Raw genomic sequence first — 17,524 nt, 5'->3', positions numbered from 1 at the left:
GGGATCTGAGTGGATCAAACAGCCCCAGCAGGTGAGGGCACTGCAGGCACAAGGATCCGACTGGATCACACCCACACAGCCCCCCAGGCTCCAGGGAAGCAGCTGGGCACCAGGACCCAGCCCCTGGCCTCCGGCACTGCCACCCCCAGTGAGGAGAGAGGATCTCCCAAAGGATGGAGGGGAGGAATGGGCCCCGCTGCAGGACAGCCAGGGCAGAGCCTCCTCAGACTGGCTCTCACAAATGTCTGTGCTCCCCAGGCTGGGGAACGGTGGGATGGGTCAGTGCTCACCGTGTAGAGCTCATTGGTGACTTTCAGGAGCTCCTCGTGCATCTGGAGGCCAATCTCCTTGCTCTGCAAGACAAAAACAAGAGAGGCGAGACTGTTATGCTCAAAACATGCAGATCTAAAATGAAAATACATTTCAGAGGAATCATAAACATGAAAGCACAGCACAGCAAAGTCTCATGAAGTTTCAGAGTGACTGTGTATTCATTTGAGGTTGATGTTTGCCCATGGATCACCCAAACTGGGTTTCAGAGACCATGAGGAGGAATTTCATACAATTTAACCTATTTACCCTGCAAAACAGATGAATCTAAAATTACAGGCAATACTGCTTTGCCCTTCCACTGGTAAAATTCATTCCCAGCCCACAGCCAACTCCCCATGTGGGTATAACACACATCACTGTCCCCAGTTTGGGGTCTGACACAGATTCACTTTCAGACTGGCAGGGTGTACATCATTCACCAGCCATTTGTGTGCCCTAGGTTGGCATTCCCCAGCCCCACAGCATCACCCATCGATCTGTCTTGATCTGAAAACTCTGCTGCTCTGTGATTAAACACATCTGCTGCTGGACCTGCAATTGCAGCCAACGCTGGTGTTTCAGAGCAAAGACCACCAGGGCTCCCCAGCACTGGCATCCCAGGTTCACAATTCCCTTGGCCATGACCCAGCCCCCAGCTCCTCCTCAGTAGCTCATTTTCACTATTCTGACCCGAGTCAACCAAAGCATGAAAAGGGACATTACAAAATAGCTGCACCACAGTTATATAATGAAGTGTCCAGTTTCACAACAGCAGCAGCCAAAGTTCAGCCAGCTGAGGAGACACTCAGTGCCAGTGAGGAACTCCTGGCATCCTCCTGTCTGCTGAAATGCCAATATCAGGCTGTGTTTTCCCTTTCCTTGCCAGGCAGGATGAGGCAGCTGCAGCTGCCAGCCTCCCAGAGCATGGACACGGCCCTTCATGGAGAGGCCACAGCACTGGGGCTTGGCTGCACATCAAACCAGCCCCAGCAGCTGCAGGAGCTGGGATGCGCTCACACCGCTCTCCTGCCTGCCTCTAATGGCACCACAAATCTCTCCGTGCAATCTTCCTGGCTAGGAAATACTTATTACAGCTTCAAGATGTGTTTAAACTAAGTATAGACACCCCCTCCTCCCTCCCCTAAACCAAACCAAAACAACACTGAGCAGTTTCTCCCAGATTTCCTCAAATAACTCCAGGAAGTTTTGTGCACGTGGGCAGGGAAAACAACATTCCAGCAGGCTGGGTGATGAGAGAAGCCCTCAGCACAGAAAGGTCCTCTAATTCCAGTCAATGGGACAACCTAACGACTTTGACAGCTTAATCTAGATTATTAGAAGTTAGACTTAGAGCCTGAAGCAAGGAGTCTACAGGGTGACAGTCCCACCCAGTAAGCACGGTGTGTCTGAGCTGGTGCCAGGGCACCTGGGCCAGCCCCATCCTCAGGGCCTGACTGAGCACACTGCTCCCACCCCATGGGCACCAGGGAGGTGCCAGGATGATGCCAGTGAGCACAAGGCTGGACCCCAGTGGAGGCCCAGGGCCACCAGGAACCCTCGTGTGGACTGGAGCCCAGTCCCTGTGCCCTGCCCACCAACAGGGATGGTCATCACTGCGCCCAAAAACCTCACTGGGCTTAATTCACAACAGAGCTGTGACACATGTCCATGGCCCAGACACAGCCCAAAGATGTCTGGGGACCTCCTCACTCTCTTCAGCTCCCTGACAGGGGGTGCAGCCAGGTGGGGGCCAGGGGACAGGACAAGAGAAAACAGCCTCAAGTTGTACCAGGGAGGTTTAGGTTGAATATTTGGAAAAAATTTCTTCTCCATTCCTGGAGGAATTTAAAGGCTGTGTGGATGTGGCACTTGGGGACATGGGTTAGTGGTGGCCTTGGCAGTGCTGTGGGAAGGGTTGGACTCCATGGTCCCAGAGAGCTTTTCAAACCCAAACCATTCTGTGATTCTAATGTGAGTTATTGCAGTCAGGGTCTCCAAACAGGGCTTGGAGCCCACAGCCTGCAGGGTCACAGGCACCCTGCAGCCATCCATGCTGCCAGGGTCCGGCCCAGGCCAAGGCTTCCCAAGGGCAGGACAGGACAGGACAGCACAGCACAGGGCAGGACAGGGCAGGACAGCACAGGGCAGGACAGGCTGGTGGCAGCAGCTGTGGCCAGGCTGAGCTGCAGCTCTGCCTCTGCCCCAGATTTCCTGCAGCATGCAGGGCAGGGCCACAGAGCTGTAATTTTCAAACCCAATTTCAGACTCCGAAATAGAGCAACACAAAGAGGCTCAGTTGTTGCTCCATGAGCTACACCTGCACAGGCAGCCACGGGTGGGGAGCACAGTCAAAGGGCCGACTGCTTGCAGACACTAACCCAACACCTGGCCCCTGCTGCAAAGGGGCTGCAGCACCACTGGGAGGCTCCCAGCATCCAGAGGGCAGTGAGGATGCTGCAGCCTCCTCCAAGCTGAAGGACTTGCCTCTCCTCCAAGCCTGCTGCCTTCCCTTTCTCCAATGGAGAAATTATATTTGTGTACTGACAGGGGACACCACCCAAACATCATTCCAGTTCCTGGGACCATCCACAAAACCTGAACTACAATTCAGGTGCTTCCTTTATGCCTCACATTCCTCCTAAAACCCACAGCTGCTCACTGAGACAGCAGTGACTTCAAGTTAGCAATTTATTAAAACTCCTGCCATGCTAACAAAGTCTGGGGCAGCAGCAGCATGGATGACTGGCAATGGACCTCCAAGACAAAGACAAGAGCTGCCATCCAGACACTGCTTCTTCATCCAACCTCCATCCAGGACAAAGCAGCATGGGCTGTAATTAAATTCACTCTTGCAGCACATAATTAAATCCCACACTGGGGAATAAGCCAGCACCCTTATTTTGGACATAGCAATGCTCTGTCTCAAACATGTAATTTCCTGTGTCCCATACCTGGAAGAAGCATCATACTTCCTTCCCTCTGCACAGCAGAAGGTCAGAGTGGAGCAAACACCGGCCTGGCAATGGGTGCCTCACCCTGGGTTTGAGTGTGCCAGGACACCTGGGTGGAGAGGGACAAACTGCCTGTTCAGGGACAGGAGCACATTGGGGTGGAGAGGGACAAACTGCCTGTTCAGGGACAGGAGGACACTGGGGTGGAGAGGGACAAACTGCCTGTTCAGTGACAGGAGGACACTGGGGTGGAGAGGGACAAACTGCCTGTTCAGGGACAGGAGGACACTGAGATGGAGAGGGACAAACTGCCTGTTCAGGGACAGGAGGACACTGGGGTGGAGAGGGACAAACTGCCTGTTCAGGGACAGGAGGACACTGGGGTGGAGAGGGACAAACTGCCTGTTCAGGGACAGGAGGACACTGGGTGGAGAGGGACAAACTGCCTGTTCAGGGACAGGAGGACACTGGGTGGAGAGGGACAAACTGCCTGTTCAGGGACAGGAGGACACTGGGGTGGAGAGGGACAAACTGCTTGTTCAGGGACAGGAGCACACTGGGTGGAGCAGCTCAGCACCCACATCTCTCCAGGCAGATTACCACGTGCTGAGCAATTGCTCCTTGGTTATGCTCACCCTGCACCCCTGAGCCCTCCCCACCCTTCCTAGGGACTGTGCACATTTACATAATGAGGGCAGGAAACACAAAACCTCCTGGCTCCCCATGTCCCCGCAGCGTGTCACAGGCCATTAATAAACTCTAGATGGGAGGAATTAAAAGTGACATTTCTGGAAAAAAATGTTACTCTAATTTACCATCAAAGAGCAATCTCCAGCACATGCAGCAGCTGAACCACGACTGCTTTAACCCTTCTGCAGCCAGGTTATGTGCCAGCAGCCTCAGACAGCCTGGCCCCCTTGGAGGGCTTTACCCACCACACTCAAAGCCAGACTGGACACCAGAACACTTAGAACACTCAATATACGCCCTTGTTTGCAAGCTGGCTGAATTTGTCCTGTGTTTCCAAACGAGACACATCATCCCCAGACATAGACAAGGAAAGCAGAAACACAGTTTAAATATAAATCTCAAAAACCAGTTCAGAGCAAAATGTGAATGGGAGGAACATTTTGAGACAGCACTGGACTAACCAACATCTACCAAGTATCTCCATTTCTGGAGGGCAGGAGAACAGGAAAAGGGATGATATCCCACATCAAATCAGCCAACACAAACCTGACCTTGCAGTTTAATTTCTAGGTCAGATCTATAAACTAGAGGAAACTGGCCATAAAAATATCACATGAAATTTATTCTCCAGTCAGGCTGAAATTTCAAGATAAGCCCTGATTATGAGCCTTCTCCTGCTGGAAGGCAGGTGCCCTGTGGCTCACCCTGCTCCCTCACTACAGTCCCCTGATGGAAACAAGGCCACAAAGCCTACCCTCTGCTGGGACTCTTGGTGCTCTTACCACACTCCTCACCTTCAATGAACAGCTCTGGTCCACCTGACTGTGTGATTCTCAGAAGTCTCTGACGCTCCTTTTTAATTTGGTTATCATTAATAATTCTGTATCATCAGCAGATTTTGTCATCTTACTGTTCAGGCTTTTTCCAAATAATTTATTAGGAACTGCGCTGGAAGTCTCCTTTTCTTTTTTCCTGCCTTTTAACTAATCATTAATCCAGAAAACAACCCCTCTCTACTCTTCAACAGCTTTTCAAGAATTTCAGCTAAGGCCCTTTTCCAGTGAAGGCCCCACAACCTGCTAATGACAATCTCTGGCTCCTGGAAATAGCTCCACTGAATTTCTGAGGCATGGCTCTGGCCCCAGGAAGCACAGGCTCCTTTCCTGCACTGCCTCACAGCTGTCATCCTGCTCCTGAGCATCCCAACACGCCTGCTCTGACCTGCTCCCTGAAGCCCTCCAGAGAGTCTTGGGAAGAAGTCAGCCTGTTTCCACCTCTCCCTTCTCTGGCACTGACACTGAGCACCAGGTCACACCTCACACTCCAGACGTGACAGGTCTAGATCTCAGTTTCCCTCAAACTCCAGGATAAATAATACCTGGAACGACTTTTAGGGACAGTCCCTTGCAAGGTTTGCTCTGCAACATCGATAACAATTCTATTTCAGACACAAATGCCAGGATGGAGGCTCATGAAGCAGGGCTGCCCAGTCACCTTTTTGAAGAGCCTGATGACATCCTCGCTGATCTGGGACAGCCGCACGATGACATTGTTCATGAAGATGTCGTTCAGCGTGGCGTGGTCTCGGCTCTCCCGACGCGTCTGCGTCAGAACCAGGTACCAGCAGTTCACAGGGGACAGCAGGTGCTGATCTTTCCTAGAGAATCGTGGAAAAGTAAAATCAAAAAGGGCAGGTGAACACGTCAAAAAGGCACCCATTTTCAAATGAACGCTGTGGGCACATCACCTCCCTGCCCTGCACACAGCCACTGGGATTCGGGGCTTCCAGTGAATCTCCTCACCAGCAGCAGAGCCTGGCATAAGACAGCAGTAAAGCCTCACACCAGAGAGACTGAGTAAACAGATTAAATGGGATTTAGTAATATGGAATAAATAGGATTTAGCAATGTAACAGCAAAAATCACTGCTCTTGTGGCTGAAACAGGAAAAAAATCACCAGGGGTTAGAGGAAGAAACAGACTGTGAAGAGCCTGGGGCTGGTGAGGAGAAGGGCAGCGAGCAGGCAAAGCCCAGGCTCTGTGAAAGGCACTGAACAGCAGCTGCAGCCTTTGGCCACTGAACTGAAGGACATGAGTTTCATCTGCAACAAAGGGCACAGTTCCAGCTGAGAGACTTTCACAGACACCACTGGCAGAAACAGAGACAGGGACAAACACTGTGGCCCAGGGAGGCAAAGGTGGAGAGCTCGGGCTCAGGAGCTGCAAGGAGAGCAGCCAGGAGCAGCACCTGGCTCCACGCTGCCAGTGCTGCCACACGGTCCCAGTGCTGTGCACACGGGCACAGACTGTGCTGGGCACAGCCCCTGCATCCTGCTGGGCACCGGGCACACATCCTGCTGGGCACAGGGCACACACATCCTGCTGGGCATAGTCCCTACATCCTGCTGGGCACTGGGCACACACATCCTGCCGGGCACTGGGCACACACATCCTGCTGGGCACTGGGCACACAGCCTGCTGGGCACTGGGCACACAGCCTGCCGGGCACAGGGCACACACAACCTGCCGGGCACTGGGCACACAGCCTGCTGGGCACAGGGCACACAGCCTGCTGGGCATAGTCCCTACATCCTGCTGGGCACTGGGCACACACATCCTGCTGGGCACAGGGCACACATCCTGCCGGGCACTGGGCACACATCCTGCCGGGCACAGGGCACACACAGCCTGCTGGGCACAGGGCACACACAGCCTGCTGGGCACTGGGCACACACATCCTGCTGGGCATAGTCCCTACATCCTGCTGGGCACAGGGCACACAGCCTGCCGGGCACTGGGCACACATCCTGCCAGGCACAGGGCACACAGCTTGCCGGGCACAGGGCACACACAACCTGCCGGGCACTGGGCACACAGCCTGCCGGGCACTGGGCACACAGCCTGCCAGGCACAGGGCACACAGCTTGCCGGGCACAGAGCACACACAACCTGCCGGGCACAGGGCACACAGCCTGCTGGGTACTGGGCACTCATCCTGCCAGGCACAGGTCCTGCACTGCCCGTGCTGCCCAGTGAGACCCCGCACCCCCAACACCACCAGGAGAGCTGCCTGTGGCAGGGGACACAACAACCCCGAGCAGCTGCCAAGCCCAGCACGAGCACCAAGCGTGGCCCCACAGAGCCCAGCTGGGCCCCTCTGGCCCGGCACACACGGGGAGCAGGGAGCAGCCCCCAGGTGCGAGGGGCAGTGGCCTCCACAGGGCCTTGAGGTCACCAGCCAGCAGAATGGCACAAGCCAGTATCCTCACCACAGAGCAGCCATCTCCAAAATGAAATTCTGAGTCAAGGTTGTTTGTCTTTCTATTTTTTCAGATATTTTCTGGTTTAGCCAAGCTTACAAGTGTGGTTAAACTGAAAAGAAGCTGCTTTTGAAAACACATATTTACATATTCATGGATTTCACAATTGCATCACTGGTTTGATTCTCACACAATCCCAGGACTCAGTTCATATTTCCTACTTCAAAGCTTTGTTTCACAATATTTCCACTAAGGATCTGCCTCCCTCCAACACCATACGGCTAAGCACAGAAAAAGCACATACTTTATTGCAAATAAAGTGCAGTAAACTCCATTTCCAGAAACTGCTTCCAACCCTGAGCCTGCCAGTGAGCCTGCATGAAACACACAGCACCTGGACAGCTGCTGACTGGGCTACACACAAAAACCAGGGCTATAGACCAGGCCCACCACTATCTGCACAATCAAATCAGTGGCTGAATTCATGACCCTTCAAAAAATCAAGGGGTTTGATTCCTTCCCAGTCCCCAGTTCCTATTTTATTTTATTGCTCAGGAAGTGCAATTCACGCAGCACAGGTCAGCGATGCTGTGGTGGAAGTCTTGGACAGACAAACGTGCAAATGTTCCTTCTGTGAGCCCCACAGGGACGAGACAGACGAGGTCCTGGCTGATGTGACTTCACTCTGCTTTAGGACCGCGACGCACAGAGTAACCCCAGCGCCCACAGCAGCCCTGCCCCGGGACCCGCCACTCACTTGAACTGGTGCTCCCTGGAGCTGCGGATCTTGGAGGAGAAGCGCTCGGCCAGCTTCTCCAGGCTGCGCGAGTACTCCAGCTCGATCTCGGCCTTCCTGCGGAAGAACTCCTGCAGGTCCTGCAGCAGCTGCAGCCGCGACTCCGACTGCTGCTCCAGGCATTTGAACTGCTCCACCAGCTGCGTTCGGATCTCTGCAGGCACAGCACAGGACAGGAACAAGACATCAGCTACGGACACGGGCCAGGAGGGTTCTCCTCCCTTGTCCCAGAGCCAACAGCACAGCTCTGCTGGAGCTCCCTCCAGGCCCTGAATTCACCCAGAGAATTCAGGCTCAATAAGGCCACGGGATCTGCTGCCCAAGAGAGAGCAGAGCAGTGCCACCGACCAGCCTCACATTAAACCTTATTCTTTGTCAAAACAAACAGTCTTACCACACTGAGACCAACCCCAGAGCTCTCAATTGCCTTTTGAAACCAGAAAACCATATTTCTATCTGTCTGGTACTACCTGAAATCACACACTATTCTCATATAAACTAACATTTTATTTCTTGATAAATGTCCATGCGAATACCTTCAAGACAGCCAGCAGTGACCTTAAGGAAGCCGGCGCTGCCATGCACCCTTCTCTCACCCCATTCCCCTGCACTGCCGGTTTAACAACAAATCCAACCCAGCTTTGGCTCAAAGGCTTAAAAAGTCTTTCACACCCTCCAAATCCCGGCTCAGAAACACCAAAGGTTTCATCTGTTCTATGTTTATTTGCTTTCCCCTGAGGGCCTTCAGACACCAGGACAGACACACACTGCATCCCCTATGACCTTTCCCCAGGTGGGCTCAGCAGCACCGGAGGTGCCTGTGGAGTGTGGGATGGGCTCCTCGGGCAGCTGGTGCCTCCTGCAACACCTGGGACAGCACCTGGTCCCTGCTGCATCCTGCAGGAACAGCACTGCAGGAACAGCTGGGCTCCAGTGCCGGCCCTGCCTGGCACTGTCAGAACCCAGCCCCTCAGTGCAAAACCGCCACTCGGGGGATGCTGATCCCAGCAAGACAGGCAGGGAAGGGAGAGCTGCTCACGGGCACAGCCAGACCCCTTGCCCTGTCTGCAAGAGAAGCCACACAGCACCTGTGGCACAGGATGTGATGCAAATATCCCTCCTCAACTCCTCCCAACCCCGGGCAGGGTTTCTGCAGCTCTGTGAAGTGCACCTGGCCAGGAGCCTGTGCAGGAGCTGCTCACTCTCCCTGGAGCACAGCTGAGCTCTGCAGGAGGGCGTGTGCAGAACTGAAGGGAGAGCGAAAATGAGACTAGACCATAGGAAAATCTATTCAAACCGAGAACAATTGGGCTGAGCTGGCTGCAGGGGCAGCTGCACGGCAGAGGGATCAGAGGAGCTGGAATGGCAGGGCCATGATGGAACGGGTCCATGTGCTGCCTCCCTGCTCCCAGAGCCCCCGGGGACAGGGGAGAGCCGCCCCAGCTCCCCACCACCACTCACCCCTGCCCTGCAGAGGGCAGGTGGGCACAGCTGAGGCGAGGCAGCGCCTGCACCTGCTCACCTTGAGAGCCTCCACTCCTACCCTCATGTGCTCAGACCAGCCATGGCCCTTGGGGCCATTTTAGTCTACCTAGAGGAACAGCCTCTTATACAAGCAACCCATGACACACAGGATGTCCTTTGCCTTTCCCTAAGACTTGTGAGATCTGTTTTTCTCACTGGTGAGCAGCCAAGGGCCCCAGCAGAGGAGGACGGTGAGGCAGAGCAGGGATGCTCAGCACAGCTGCTGCCTCTGCCCAGACAGGGCTCTCCCTGGCACTCTGGGCATCTGCTGCACACACACATACTGACACCAGCCCTCACTCACAGCCAGCTGCAGAACTCCAGAATGAAGGGCAATCCCCCTCCACTGAGAATGCTAGAGATACCTTGAAAATCAAATTCTCTGCTAAAAGAATGCAGGAATGGATGGTAAATTGCAAATAAGGTCTCACAACAACTTGTATCAGTGCCTCGGTGTTTATTCTCTCTGTTCCTAGTTTGCTGGAGGCCAGCTCTCTCTGTCCCTGGCACACTTTGACCTTTGTCAACAGAATTTCTTTGTTTTTCCCATGCCCACAATGTGTTGATTTGACACTTCTGTTTCCTTGCAGGAGTTCAGCCAGGTCAGTGCCAGCCCAGCACGCAGAGGCAAAGGACAGGCCCTGTGGGCACAGGGAGCTGCCAGCTGTGATGACCCTAAAGCCACCCAGTGACAAGCCATCACAGCAACAGTGGAGATGGGCACTGACCCAGGGCTGCTGCTGCAGGCTAAATGGGAAGGGTTGTGTAGAAAACAAAATGCAAAGCTGCTGGCATCACCACTGCAAAGACAGACATGGCAGCAGAGAGAAGGACACTGCTCAGTGCTCCAGGGGTCCCTGACGGTCACCACGCCAGGGGACAGCGCCAACAGCTCCTGCACTGCTTGCAGCCATGCTGCATCCATCCTGCCCCTGGTGGGGGGTTCACAGCTCCTGCACTGCTTGCAGCCATGCTGCATCCATCCTGCCCCTGGTGGGGGCATCCACAGGCCTGCAATTCCAACCTTCAACCAACTGCTTTCCACGGTAGATAATCTTCCCTTCAGCACCAAACCCCCAAACTTTACCTTTGGCTCGTCAGCTGGCATCAGCCACCATGGAAGCCAACCCCAGCAGAAGGAAGGACAGCAGGATACCCTGCAGAGCTCATGGACAGGCAACACATGGGAAGTCCACAGGCAAACACGGTGAAAAGCAGGCAGTGGAAAATCCTGGGCAGTTAAGACTTGCAAAGGCCGGAGCCTAAACTGACAGAGGGGAGGCAGGAGAGCCTGCAGGGCGGGCTGGGTGCTGCAGCAGCCCGCACAGCCTGCCCCAGTCCGCACAGCCTGCCCCAGCAGCTGCGGACCGGAGCCCCCTCCTGCTCCTCCAGGAGACGGGTTTGGCACAGCACCCCCGAGCCGCGTTCCGGCTGCTCAGACAGGGCCAGACAAAGGCGGAGGTTTCTCTAGCAACGGGCTGGGACAGGGCAGCCGGAGCCGTGCCCCTCCCGAGCCGGCGGCAGCGGCACAAAGCCGGGTACGGAGCTGGAGTGCAGCCCGCACACCCCCGGCACAAAGCCGGGTACGGAGCTGGGGTGCTGCCCGCCCACCCCGGCACAAAGCCGGTACGGAGCAAGGGGTGCAGCCCGCCCACCCCGGCACAAAGCCGGGTACGGAGCAAGGGGTGCTGCCCGCCCGCCCCGGCTGCTCCACCGCGCTGAATTATCCCAATCATCCATCCAGGAGAACAGCGTTGTCACGGATCCTCCCGCCGGGCAGCCTGAGACAGCCGCTCCTCTAACATATGCTTCACCCCACTGATTTGTGACAAGTGAGAAAATATGCTTGGCAACAAAAGCCATTATTTTCTCACAACTGGGATTAGACCCAATAGTTCATTGCAAATATAGCACAGCAAGCTGGACTCAGGGAGGATCCAATTCTTACATAAATACAACACACTAACAAGGCCATTTGACTCTCAGTTGTTTTCATGCCCCCTTCAGAGTATCCTTGTCCTGCCTTCCCTAAAAGTCCAGCCCTCTCCGTAACAGAAATACCTTGGGTGAATTTTCCAGCGCTTTGTCACCCCGTGTGTGACCAGCACACGCGGTTTCCCCTGGAGAGCTCTCACACCCAGAGCTGATGCAGCTCCTGGATCCACTGTGGAACCCCAGCCAGTGTTCCTTCCAGCAGGAGAGCCCCAGCTGCGGGCAGGGAAGCCAGCACAGCCCCAGAGCGTGGGCTCTCGGTGCCATGCCCAGGAGCCGGGCCCAGTCCCAGGCTGGCAGGGCATTCTTCAGAGCCCACACGTGTCCCTGGCAGTGCCGGCACCTCGGGCACTGCCTGCCCTGCACAGCAGCAGAGGGATGCCAGGGATGGACACTGCCACAGGACCACGCACCCTGCGGCAGGGCTGCAGCCAGGACAGGCTTTGCCAGGCCCCAGCAGCGACAGCACTGGGCCCCAACAGCCACGGAGCTGCAGGCCCACGGCCTGGAGCATCCACAGACAACTGCCAGGGGTGCCTCCATCAGTACTGGGGAGCAGCCGGAGGGGACCTGCAGGGAAGGCAAACAGCCCAAAGCTGCCCAGGCCTCCCCTCTCCTTCCTTCCGTGTGATTAGTAACATCACTGCCTACACAAAGACAAGAGATACGGCTCCTGGTAAAACAAAGAACAAGACAGGCCTTTTATCTGAAAGGAGTGCTCCCGCTTAAAAAAAAAAAAAAAAAAAAAAAAAAAAGAGAGAAAGGAAAACACTTCTCTCCAGTATGAAAACAACTCCTGTGGCACTGGCATTTTTCAGTATTTTCATGTGTGTGTGTAATCCCCAGCCCATGCCGCAGCCCTTTGAGTGCACAGCCCCAGTTTTCCCTTGTACCCACACCATGACTTGCCGGGCTGTGAGGCAACAACTTCATGTGCAACCACTGATAGGGAAGGGAAAGTGTAAGATAGCCTATCTTGAACCCAGGGACTTCTCTCCTGGGAAACCCCTGCCCTGGAGCAGCCCCTCGTTTAATGCAAAGGGCAAAGGAAGATGAGAACAGCTCCTCAATGCCCAAGAACAAATACCACAGCTGATAGGGTGACAATGAAGCTTTGAAATGATCAATAATAAACTTAGCAAGCACAAGAAGAAGGTGGCAAAGCTGTGCCACCGAGAGGCACAGCACTAGCAATCCCCACACTGCTCCCTTCCCTCGGCTGCCCTTGCACACGATGGTGGCCACTGCTGCTGCCAAGGCGGTGGCATTTGTCATTGACTGATACTCCACATCCACAGGAGCTACTGACAGCGGATTTCCCTTAAAAACCCGCTCTGAATGCAGATCTGAAAGCAGCCAGCCTGGCTCGTGAGGAGGCAGCAGGGAACAAGGAGTGTTTGGGGTGAAGAGAGCACCCAGCTCCTTCCACAGGCAGCACAGCCCGCATGACAGCCCGTGCTCCTGGGACACAGGAACCAAAAACCAACCAAAGGAATCCAAACAGTGCCTACTGTTAACTTCAGCTGAGCCTCAAGGCCAAACTTCCCACAGATCAAGAGTGAGAACAGATATAATGGTGTGCTGCAATTATGTCCAATTTAGAACAGAAACAGCACTTCAAACCACACATCATGTGTGCCAGATGGGAGGAGAGCTGGCCACAGAGTGCCCAGACCAGGCACCAGTGCCAAGCACAGCTTCCCTGGCTGTGGAACAGCTGGGCAGCCGCCTCTCCAGGGTCTCTCATCTCCTGGACAACCCAGGGATGCCACAGTCCTTCCTCTCTGACACTAAGGAGAAGGCAAACCTGCTTGCAGAGGAAATCCTCACTGGCATGGGAGCTGGTTTGTTTCACTCGGCACCACTCACAGAAATGAGCCAGACTGACCCAAACTGGTTCTTTTCCCTGCCTCTCTATCCCTTTGAAGAGAGGCACGAGCAGAGCTGGAGCCTGGCAGCAGGTACTGACCCAGGTCCTTGTTAAAGGCAGGGCACAGGACCAGCACAGGCACACCTGCAGCTGTGTCCCCTCCAGGGAGCACCCAAAGGTCCAGAGCCACCCCAGCCTCTGCTCCACTCAATCCCTGTGTGCTTGGGCTCAAGGTTCATGTCAGCAGAGAGGGCTGTGCCAGCCCACCAGGCCTGGCAGGGACCGGCACAGGGACTGGCACAGGGACCGGCACAGGGACACAGCACAGGGACCCCCCGGCACAGGGACCGGCACAGGGACCCCCCCAGCACAGGGACCCGGACCCCAGTCCCAGTGAGGGGGCTGGCCTGGGCTGCAGCATCCTCCAGCTCCTTTTCCCACAGCCCCTGGCACCTCCTCGTTTCCCTGGGAACCGAGACTCGTCCACTTGTAATTCACAGCCTGAACTGGTCACATCTGCTGCCACTTTTGTCTGACTGCGAGCAGCACCGAGGGAGTAAATCTCATTTATTGTCCCTGCACCCTGCTGTCCGGCTATGTGGCCCTGCACTGATCATGCTGATCAATGGGAAGGAGAATTTACAGGACTGAAGTTGGAGCGAGATCCCAGAAGTGCTCATTAAAAAAGACTTGGAGGAGGCTGGGGTTGGTTTTGTTGTTTGAATTTGGGTTTGTTTGTTTGTTTTGGGGTTTTTGGTGTTACATTTAAGAAGCCAAACTTGAAAGAGGTGCACCCCAGACCTCGAGCGTGCCAAGATCCCTGGCAATCCCCTGCTCGCTGCCTGTGTCTTTGGGGACCCCCTGTGCCCCACTGCCAGCCCTTCTGCCCAAGCGAGCTCTGTCCCCAGGAGGAGAAGGGGAAAGGCAGAACAGCTGCCTTTGCTGAGTTTGTGCCTCCTCTGGTCCTGCCTGTCAGGAACACAAGGGATGCAAAAAAGCATTCTAGAGAAAGAACCAAACAGATCTCTTGTATTTGCTCGTGATTTAAGAAGAGCAAAGGAAGCGTCACAAACCCAGATGGTGGCTTTTTCCCCAGAGAAAACAGCTCTTGTGCCTGCCCTCCTGCACAGAGCCCTCATCTGCCCGCTCGGGAGGCACGGCTGGAGAAAGGCTTTCAGCAGCTCAAAGCCCCGAAATGATGTAACCGGAGCGCCGGGCTGGCCGCTATTAACATGCAAAGGAGAATGCATTCAGACCGGGAAAGAAAGAGCTGAACAAGAATGTGAATCCTGCCCTGAGCCACTGAGATGGAATAAAGGAGAAGATCATTAAACGGTTCACTTCAGCACCTCACATTCCTTAATCCAGGCATGGAAAGATTTCACAGATCATTAAGAGAGTGGGGCTTTGCAGACAGTTCCTAGAGCCAGCCCCTTGTATCTGTGCGAGTTCCCCAACTCTGAACAGCCCTAACAGGATCAAATATTATACACACAAATCAGATCAGATTACCCAGCAGTGCCTTCTGGCCTGAAAAATCTGTGCATTCATGGATCCACTGAACCAATTCTCTTCCAGAGTAATACTTTATATGCATTAAAAACACAGGATAATTCCTTTTAAGAACTTTTCATCTCACATCTCAAAGTATCCTATAAGCCTTAACATTTTCCAGAAAGAGAGACGGATTGGATTACAACCTAATTTTACAGATAGGATAAAACAAGTTTTTCCTTGGGCATTTCTGCCATTGCTGTTTCCCACTGTGCCTTTCTGCAGTGGAGATGGGCCTGAACTTCACTTCAAGGCCAAACTGCTCCCAATCTGAAGGGACACAGAAAACAACAAGAAAAACAAATTCCAAAGCAGTAGACTCAAACTGAGGAACCTGTAGGAATGGGCAACTCCAACAGCAGCAGTAGCCCAATTTCTCTTATTTGTTTGGTTTAATGTTCCCAAAAATACCACTCCTTCAGAGCCTCTGCCTCAGAGAGCAGCACAACGCCAGCCCAAGGCTGACACTGCTCCTCACTGCTCCTCCTCTCCAGAAAAAGCACAATATTGCAACAGCAAGGGAAAGCTGTGCCGTGACCAATGGAAGTGCATCACTGTCACCAGATCCAGCCAGCCTGGAACTTGCAGACAGGAAGCATGAACACAGGGAGGGGTTTCACCTCCCCAAAACCAGCACAACCCTCCCCAAAGGCTGCAAACGCAGCCTCAGGCAGCACCAGCGGTCCTGGGGTGTTTCAGGGTGAATAAAGACCTGCAGAACCTCACTGCTGCAGCGCAGAAGGATGGATGTTCACATGGATATTCAGAAGGTAACGGACATGCAATGCAGCATCCAGCAGACTGTCTCCAAAGGGCTTTCCACACCAGACAGGATCCAGCCCAATACTTCACAGCCTCCTCATGAATTTGTCATTTACTATAGACCTGGAGCAAGTTCCAGACTGCAGACAGCTTAGCTTGAGGCTAATAATATGTTCTACATTGGGATCACTGGGTTGTGCAGCTGCCACCCACAAAGCAGAGATTATTCATTTCTTCAGTACCAAGTGATTGTGCTCCTGCCTTCTAAAGAAGGGTAAATCAGCATAAAGCATATTGTCTGCTCTCACCATCTTCCCCAGCATCCCATTTATTAGTGGGTGCAGAACCAGATGGTTATAGATAAACAACACCAAAGAAAATACAGAAATAGCCTGGTGTAGTACAGGAGTGTTAAATTCCCACCCAGAAATAAGAAAGGGCATTAAAGGTACTTGGGCAGCTCCAGGGGAAGCGAGCCAGCAGACAAATGCAATCCATATGCACCAGTGTGCACAGCTTTTCCTGAAGCACTATCAGGACAGAAAGGGCTCCTGCAGCTGCAGCTCTGGCTAAAGTCAGCTGTCACTGCAGGTGTCCATCACTTCCAGAAAATAATCCCTCAGATATTTCAGCTGATTCCCTTGGTATGCAGAGCAGAGCTGCTGCAGCACTGCTCCTGCAGGACTCTCCTGCCACGCTTGCCTCGTGTCACACGCATATGGAAGAGAAGATATAGATGTAAACATTCCAGCATTCCTTCTGTCAAAGCACTGTTTTCTTTAAAATTCCCCTCTTTCTCTTCTGCTCCCACTCTGACGTGCAGAGTTCTCCAATTCTCTGAATTCACATCCCTTCATACAAGGGAAAGTATGGGGCTTGCAGTGTGGCTGAGACCCAGCCAGGTTAATGACATGAGGTTAACTGAAATGAGTAATGCATCATCCTGGTGGGGGGAGCCTTTAAACAAAGACTGGCATTTGTTCATTTATGTGAATTGTTACTGAGGGCAGACTAAGCCTTGTGCAGATCTCCCCGACAGGGTCAGCTGGCAGGTGCCATGGCCTGGCCCAGGGGCGCTGGGCAAGGAGGCACCGTGGGGTGTGCTGGGGCAGCCTGTGCCCTGTGCCAGGGCAGCCTGTGTCCTGTGGGATGTGCTGTGCCAGGGCAGCCTGTGCCCTGTGCCAGGGCAGCCTGTGCCCTGTGGGATGTGCTGTGCCAGGGCAGCCTGTGCCCTGTGCCGGGGCAGCCTGTGTCCTGTGGGATGGGATGTGCTGTGCCAGGGCAGCCTGTGCCCCATGGGATGGGATGTGCTGTGCCAGGGCAGCCTGTGCCCTGTGCCAGGGCAGCCTGTGTCCCGGGGATGGGATGTGCTGTGCCAGGGCAGCCTGTGCCCTGTGGGATGTGCTGGGGCAGCCTGTGCCCTGTGCCAGGGCAGCCTGTGCTCTGGGGATGGGATGTGCTGTGCCAGGGCAGCCTGTGCCCTGTGCCGGGGCAGCCTGTGCCCCGGGGATGGGATGCACCAGGGCAGCCCGTGCCCCTGGCAGGGTTGGCAGCCATGCCTGAGCCCTGGCTATGGACACAGCTGCCTGTCCTGCACAGCACTGCTGCCACCCTGCCCTGCCCTCCCCTGAGGCTGCAGCTGCAGCCCAGCAGCACTCCTGCAGTGCCCGCCTGCAGTGGCTGTGCCCAGCTGGCAGCAGGAGTGCTCGCCCTCACCGGTGCACAAACGGGCACAGCGCTGGCCGAGCCCAGCAGAGAGCCCGGTCCTGGGCATGCCACAGAGCTGCTGTCTGCCTCTCTCCCAGCTCCTTCCT

General features: G+C 54.5%; 1 protein-coding gene across 2 annotated transcripts in view; it reads right to left on the bottom strand.

Moving 5' to 3' along the window:
- The window catches only part of SRGAP3 (SLIT-ROBO Rho GTPase activating protein 3), a 64,861-nt gene that overhangs the window by 28,711 nt on the left and 18,626 nt on the right, over window positions 1-17,524 (bottom strand). For both annotated transcript variants that reach the window (XM_074550272.1, XM_074550273.1), the window contains exons 2-4: window positions 7,970-8,162; window positions 5,448-5,610; window positions 291-353 (exon numbers count right to left, since the gene is read on the bottom strand). In XM_074550272.1, the coding sequence (XP_074406373.1) occupies window positions 291-353; window positions 5,448-5,610; window positions 7,970-8,162 (419 nt within the window). The remainder of the gene's footprint in view (window positions 1-290; window positions 354-5,447; window positions 5,611-7,969; window positions 8,163-17,524) is intronic.

Source organism: Zonotrichia albicollis, chromosome 12, assembly GCF_047830755.1.
Source record: "Zonotrichia albicollis isolate bZonAlb1 chromosome 12, bZonAlb1.hap1, whole genome shotgun sequence".
NCBI lineage: Eukaryota > Metazoa > Chordata > Aves > Passeriformes > Passerellidae > Zonotrichia > Zonotrichia albicollis.
The sequence above is the reverse complement of the archived record's forward strand: the minus strand, read 5'-3'. Positions and strand labels throughout refer to the sequence as shown.